This window comes from Atta cephalotes (genome assembly GCF_000143395.1).
Source record: "Atta cephalotes unplaced genomic scaffold scaffold00013, whole genome shotgun sequence".
NCBI lineage: Eukaryota > Metazoa > Arthropoda > Insecta > Hymenoptera > Formicidae > Atta > Atta cephalotes.
Window position 1 is genome coordinate 1,480,995 of NW_012130077.1, and position 7,673 is coordinate 1,488,667.

The 7,673-nt window shown below is 28.6% G+C and overlaps 2 protein-coding genes across 2 annotated transcripts; one reads left to right on the forward strand and one right to left on the reverse strand.

Moving 5' to 3' along the window:
- Window positions 1–1,392: 1,392 nt before the first annotated feature.
- On the forward strand, window positions 1,393–2,345 carry LOC105617446 (dehydrogenase/reductase SDR family member 4-like). Its single transcript, XM_012199000.1, has 3 exons — window positions 1,393–1,715; window positions 1,823–2,024; window positions 2,103–2,345. The coding sequence occupies exons 1-3, from the start codon at window positions 1,393–1,395 to the stop codon at window positions 2,343–2,345; spliced, it is 768 nt and encodes a 255-aa protein (XP_012054390.1).
- Window positions 2,346–3,848: 1,503 nt separating this feature from the next.
- Window positions 3,849–7,396, reverse strand: LOC105617444 (lysoplasmalogenase-like protein TMEM86A). Its single transcript, XM_012198999.1, has 6 exons — window positions 7,376–7,396; window positions 5,002–5,165; window positions 4,703–4,896; window positions 4,481–4,596; window positions 4,175–4,285; window positions 3,849–3,953 (listed from the first exon to the last, which is right to left on the reverse strand). The coding sequence occupies exons 1-6, from the start codon at window positions 7,394–7,396 to the stop codon at window positions 3,849–3,851; spliced, it is 711 nt and encodes a 236-aa protein (XP_012054389.1).
- Between the last annotated feature and the right edge of the window lie 277 nt (window positions 7,397–7,673).

The window sequence follows — 7,673 nt, forward strand, 5'->3', positions numbered from 1 at the left end:
TGCCAGTTAATTTAATTGGTCGTTGACTAATCAATCGCGTTTGCTGTTTAGTAGACTCGACCAATTGTGGTTGACAGTTAATCACGATTAAGCTTGATTGGTGAAACTGGCCCTATATTGAATAAATTCCGTTTCACATACGCACATATATTATTTATCCTTGTTATTCACCGAATATTAAACAAGAAAATTATATATTACACATCATGCGTGAAACGAATGCATCTTAGAAGAATGGAACAGAACGTACAAGTACACAAAGTGCCAACTCATTTATCGTACTGACATACTGTATATACCGTGGTATATCGTATCTGTTTATCACTGTGTTATGCGATTTGTATCTTGCTCTCACAATTTTATCGCTTGACTTTTGTGAATATTTTATTTGCTATCATATTATCAGAGTAACTATCCAGATTATTAAACATTATCGTTTTACATAATTTCCCAGCAAACGAGAATGGATTGAAATAAATTGAAATTTTCAAAAATATTGATTCATGAATGTTAAAATGAATGCTTTTCAATCTTTCCATTTTTATTCATTTATAGAAATTGCAACATATCTCTATTACCTTTAAATCTAAAAATAATATTAGCTTTTTCTGTGCAACATAACATACATTATAAATATTGTTTAATTCAAAATCTTGAATAGAAAATGCAGTTTTTCAATCCAATTCCATCCAATTGAATCTAATTGAATCCAATTAAAAAGTATTCGCTACTTAAAATATGCATTCGATTAGATAAAAATTTCAATCCATTTTAATCCATTCTCGTTTGCTGGAGGTTTTTGAAAGAAAAAAGATAAGTAGGAAAGAAAACTGTATGATTATCCGTTTCAAACCCAAACTTGAAAGCAATTGGATTAAAAAAAACTATATTTCCTATTCAAAATTCTGAATTGAACAGTATTCACAATGCAAAAAAAAAGCTAATATTATTTTTAGATTGAAAAGCATAGAGGTATGCTCCATGCAATTCCTATAAATGAATAAAAATGCATTTAGGATTGAAAAGCATTCATTTTAACATTCGTGAATCAATATTTCTGAAAATCTAAATCCATTTCAATCCATTCTTGTTTGCTGGACTAATCGATTTCAAAAGAAATATTTCTGTTGATTTGTTATGTTTGCAAATTATACAAATATTACTTATTAATAATAATAACATTAATATCCATTTACATCAATGTATGATTAACTTCAATTTATCTCTCGTTTAACTTTTTATCTTTTTTTAGTTCTAAGAATTAGATCAAGAAATTTCAAATTAAATTCTATTGATAGAATCTGAATTTGCAATATTATTGTCTTAGATTATATAAGATATACGTAGTGCATGACATATATTGCAACAGTGAAAAACATTTATTTATTTTAGATGTCTTTCGTGGGAAAAGTCGTCTTAATAACAGGGGCTAGTTCAGGAATAGGTGCTGCAACAGCTATTCACTTATCTCAGTTTGGGGCGTCGTTGTCGATAAGTGGACGTAACAAGGACAATTTAGAGAAGGTAGCTAAACAATGTGGATGTGGACAATCCAAGCCATTCATCATAACGGGAGAATTAACTAATGAGAACGATGTGAAAAATATTATCGATTCGACGATCAAGCATTATGGCAAATTAGATGTTTTAATTAACAGCGCCGGAATTTTGGCAAACGGTAGTATAGAAACTACAAGCTTGGAAGAGTACGACAAGTACGTGATAATAAGCAGATAATATATAAAAACTTTTATCAGTATTGATAAACTGTATTCCACTTTGATAACATGCCGGTATGATATTATAAAACATGTATTTTCAGGATTTTCAACATAAATGTTCGTTCGATATATCAATTAACAATGCTGGCAGTGCCACATTTAATCAAGACGAAGGGCAACATTGTAAATATCTCTAGCGTAAACGGATTACGATCTTTCCCAGGTTGTCTGGCATATTGTATGAGTAAGGCGGCCCTGGATCAATTTACGCGTTGCGTTGCTTTAGATTTGGCATCAAAACAGGTATGTGTAAACATGACTATTTCTTTTTCTTAATTTAATATCATTTTTAATTATTTAAAAATTTTTTTAATATACTAGATACGTGTGAATGCCATAAATCCTGGCGTTATAGCAACAAAGCTGCATGAAACCAGTGGAATGGACAAAGATCAGCTTAAAAACTTTTTCGAGCGCGGTAAACAGACGCATGCTCTAGGAAGAACGGGCAACGTTTCAGAAGTCGCAAAGACTATTGCATTTCTAGCGAGCGATGAGGCTAGTTTCATAACAGGAGCAACATTACCTGTAGATGGAGGTAGACATGCCATGTGTCCTCGTTAAAATCTTAAATCATCTATATAAATGATACTATATAATGCAATATATATATATATATATATTGCAGTATACATTAATGAAAGATTACATACAATATTTTTATCCTATTTCTGTTTCTTCCAAGAACACATTGAAAATATATTTTGGATAACTTGTTTGTAACTTTTTTTAAAAAAAGATGCTTATATTTTTGTATCTAACAAAAAGAGAAAATGAAAATTCTTGTAGTACCGCTAGAGTATAAATAGGATAAACAGTACTCTTGGTAAATAAAAAATGTTATAAATGAGTTTTAATATCTCTAATATCTCTAATTTTATAAAGGACATTTCAAAAAAAACATAATAAAATTTTATATTAAAATATAGATAGACATTTAAATAAAAAAAAATAACAATCAATATATGCAACATAAAATAAATTAGCAAAATATTTTAATTAAATTGAAAAATGCGTTTCTATTTAAAAATTTAATTCATGAAAAGTAATTTTATATCTATGTTTTATAAATATTATATTTTTACTATGAAATTATTGAAAAATTTAATTTAGACATTCAATTGAGAACCCGTTGTAAAGTCATCATTTAGTTTTTATTTTGCCAACAAAAATGGCAGTGTTAACGATTCATGTTATGATTCATGTTATAATAAACACACAACATATGTGTAACATGATATACAATGTAACATATAATATAGATTGACGTAAGAAATATTTATCTATGATACAATTTACACCTATATTGCAACTTGTTCTCTGTAAGATGATAATTTACATTGATGAATGATAATAATACACTAACAAATATAGATCATATATAACATATATATACAATAATAACTTTCTACAAAAGTATTATTTAATATGTTCGCCATTTGCAATGAATCGCGGACAAGCTATTGCATTTTGGCCCAAATATATATATAAAATAATCAGTTTTATATAATTCAAATGCGATTTTTATGCATAAGAAACGCTATACATATATACAACACTGTAATATATTTTCTTTTTACATTAAAAAATTCTTGATCTTCAGAGACACATTATAACACATTATAACAACGTAATTGTTTTAATAAAAACAACGAAATTTTCGTAAAGAAATTATTTCTTTAAGAATACTAATATTCTATTCTTCTATTACATTTATATTTAACAGTATAATATTTTTTTAATTCTTTCTTATATATATATATACAAAAAATAGGACACCACAAATGTGGCTAGTACGAAATCTCTATAAGATTTCTTTGCATATCATTAATAATACAAAAAAGAAATATAAGACTATTTCTACAGTCAAAAGGTACAACATCCTATCACTGAAACTCGTCCGAATCTCCTTATTCAATAATATAACTTTGAAATATTCAACTTGTCAAAGATGATTATCACAACAATTTCCTACTGGAATTATGCACATAGTTTAAAGCAGACGTTGAGAAACATCCCTGTTTTACATCTGCCTAAGTTTTACATCTCAGATAAAGGATAAATATTTCAGCCTTTATTGGCAGGTATTCTGTTATTACTATTATTTTTAGAATCTACTGCACTTAATGCTATACCTAATTGTGCTGCATAGTATGTCAACATAATGGATACCTGGGAAGTAAAAAAAAATCGAACATTATTATATTTCATAAAATTATTATATCATCATCAAGACTATTTTTCAGAAGCACGTGAATGTAAGGCTGTGTTCCGTTATTCAATAATATGGCTTTGAAATATTTTATTCATTGCAAGTACAAAAAATTTGTTATACATTACGTATATTATAGATTTTCAGTACTCGCAATGAACAAAAGCCTTAATGTACATACCTGAGAATAAGGTAATGGACTATGGAAATAATGAAATCCGAGCAAAGTGTCAGATATGACAAAGCAAATACTTCCAATGCAACTGCATAACTTAGTCCACGTCCACAATTCCTAATGGATAAAATATGATTATTATTAATTCTCTATATTGCATTGATATATAAAAACTAATGCTACTTGCGGCAAAGTTTTTAGATAAGTGATAATTTATTATTAGAGAAATAAGTGTTACATATTTAAAGGGATAGAGATAACAGATATAAAGTTAATTGTTTCTGTAGTTTCTATATTATTATATGAATTTACCCCGAAGAACTGTACTCTTGATATGGCTCTCCATGCCATAGTGGTAAGTAATACTGTATAAATTGGCACTCCTATTGCTAAAATCCCATTTAATCCCGGCATCAAAGCACATATAACTGAAAGCAGTACATTATTCAATTAATTAATGATAGATAGTGATCAATGAACATTAATATCTAATTGGTTAAAAACATATTCGCAAGTCGTGTTCATAAATCTTACCAATTGAACAAGATGTATACAGTAATACTCCAAGTGTTAAATTAAGGGGTTTGAATCCAAATGCAAATATATACATAATTTGCGCAATAGCAAACATACACATCCCTGCAGTGAAGCAATTAGGCCACACTAATAGTGCGTCACCTATGCAACTAAACACTAATCCCGTTAATATACGCCTGGAGAAGGCATATCTGCAAAGAGATGAGTATTACGTTAGCAACGCTGAAGCAAAAAGATTACCACGAAATAAAATCATCCAGCTCATCATTAAATCTATATAAGCACTTTTTACTTACTCTTTAGATAAACTAATTCCGTGCAACAGAACAAAAATAATAAGACTTATTATCGGTAAACATTTAAAACATGCCGTTAATAGAGATGGCTGTTCAGCAAGTAATACAAAATATACGGATACGCTTTTAAAGAACGGTACCAATTTTGGCCCAACGCTTTTTATCTGAAATGTAAATATCATTTTATTATTTAGTGCAAAAACTCGTATCGATATTACATTGTACAGAATTACATTGTAATGATAAAAAATGTATTTATATAATTTTAATAGATCAATTATTTTTTTCTGAGACTTATGCGTATAAAGTAAGAAAAACAGAAAAATTAGAGAACAAAAAATTCCAATAAATTATTCATAATTCAATTTTAACCGCATTAAATTCACTAAGTTGCCTATTTTCATTAAGAAGCAGCTATTTTAAAATAATTTATCTCTCTAAGTACGTAAAAACACAGTTTAATAATTAATGAAAGATTTCGAAAACATTGTAGATTATAAATATCTTTAATTATCATTAACTTATCATTTGATATTTCAATTAAACAATCTAATCAAGCAAACACGCTCATTTTATGGAATAGAATAAAACTTATACTGTCTACTGACAGGAGATTCTTTAATTCTATTTTTTTTAATTTGTTTAAATAAATGACGATCACAAATTAATTTTAATTTATAATTACATTATTATTATTAACAGCAACTCAATACGAGATTATTGTAAAATTCTTCATATTTATTAACATTTAAAGCATTAATTTTTTAAAGAAAAAAATAATTACATATATTAATTATTACCAAAATATTCAAATATTCAACAAAATGTTTCTTGATAAGCTGCTCTTCATCCATGAAACCTATTTAATGATAGTGCATGTTTGAATGAGATTTTATCCGCAGTCACTGAGGCCTAATCATCGACCTAATCCAGCCAGTTACAAGATAGTATATTATCTAATACTGGTACCATCAGGATGCACAATGGTCTTTAATATAGAGTAGTCACTTTATGCCAATATGGTAGTTTTCTCTAATAGCACTCTATTGCAACGATTGCATTGGATTGATCTTTAAGATATTTCCAACAGGATATACATAACGCGGAAATTCAGGGTTCTGACTGTTTGTACTTTGTAATTCCTGTTCGTATTTTGTGATTCATTAATGTTACATGTTGTGATTTGATGATTAGTAATTTAGCTATTCGGTTACTTAAAACATTGGAAAGGAATTTAATTTACAAAACAGGAAGTTTTAATTAAAAGTTTACAAAATAATGCAAAATTATTAAAAAATAATTTATTATATATATATTAATACTGTATCACTTATACTTAATTATCATATATATTTCAATTGCAAAATATAAACATATTTATAATGCTTATATAAATTGTAGATAATTACATACCTATTGAAAAAAATTTATGTAATATTATATGGAATTACATGAATTTTTTTCAGTGTGTATGTAATTATCTACAATTTATATAAACGTTATAAATATGTTTATATTTTGTGATTTTCAGTAAATTTCCAATCATATTTAAATAATTTTCCAGTCATAAACATGTAATTTCCATGTAAAATTATATGAATTTGTTTTCAGTGCAACTTAAACTAATTAAAAATAAAATTTTTATATCGGTACAAAAAAATGTTTATTGTGAAATGTAAATATGAAATGTATTTAAATTATAAATAATTATCTCTATTTTTATCCAATCTTTGTACGGACACAAAACGATGCGAAGTCCTCTGTTTTTGCTTCCCAAGAAGAATGCAAATCGTTTTAATTAACATAATTGTAACCGTGTGTCTACAATTCATTCGGAAAATCGCGAGTATTATATATTCTAAAAATTAGACAACTTCTCTTAAAATAATTCTTTCTATAAAATACAGTTATTGTCTATGACAATGCTCCGATCATTTTTCCGCGTATAAATAATACACTTTTGACGTATATACATGTCACGACGTTATAAGTATATATAAATTGAATATTTATCTTTCAGTTTCAACCACTACGCGAGTAGTTACTCATTGGATTAATTCAATAAATTCTATTTTTACGCGAATATGCCGCTCGCGCTCTAACAAAGGGGCAGAGAATAACGAACACATGATTCATACAAAAGGGGAAAACAAAAAACGGCAACAGCAGTTTCTCTCGATTTAAAATCGAACGGCGACAGTGCGACTAAAGCGGCAATTGAGACGATTTCAATTTAATACAAAATAAATAATAATAAAATAAAATAAAATAAAATAAAACTAACGAATGTTTACGGAAAGAGGGTGACGATAAACGTCCGCTTTTATCAGCGTAAACTGTCTTATCGCTGTCTATCGCAACCACATCTTCTTACCACTTGTGTAGGCGATGACATCTTTGGTTGAAGGACACCAAAGGGGCGCGGGGTAGTCGGGGAGCAACGCCGCAGCAGCCGTCTATGTCACTCCGGACTGTCCGTCAAGTCCAACCGACCAAGCCGTGACAGGCCGAGCGAATGCTGATCGTTCGCAGGCTCCCTGTTTATTTATATGACCGCTTTTCGACGCATCGCATCACACGCATGTATATTGGTGCGCGCACACACATATATATATATATATATATATATATATATATATATATATATACACACACACACACACGCGCGCGCG

Bases quoted from the DNA above. Each gene is read 5' to 3' on its own strand.
- LOC105617446 (XM_012199000.1), top strand. From the start codon at position 1,393: ATGTCTTTCGTGGGAAAAGTCGTCTTAATAACAGGGGCTAGTTCAGGA. The intron at 1,716-1,822 runs GTACGTGATAAT...ATGTATTTTCAG, and splicing joins AGCTTGGAAGAGTACGACAA to GATTTTCAACATAAATGTTC. The intron at 2,025-2,102 runs GTATGTGTAAAC...TTAATATACTAG, and splicing joins TAGATTTGGCATCAAAACAG to ATACGTGTGAATGCCATAAA.
- LOC105617444 (XM_012198999.1), bottom strand. From the start codon at position 7,396: ATGTCATCGCCTACACAAGTG. The intron at 5,166-7,375 runs GTAAGAAGATGT...TTTACATTTCAG, and splicing joins TGTCATCGCCTACACAAGTG to ATAAAAAGCGTTGGGCCAAA. The intron at 4,286-4,480 runs GTAAATTCATAT...TTTATCCATTAG, and splicing joins CAAGAGTACAGTTCTTCGGG to GAATTGTGGACGTGGACTAA.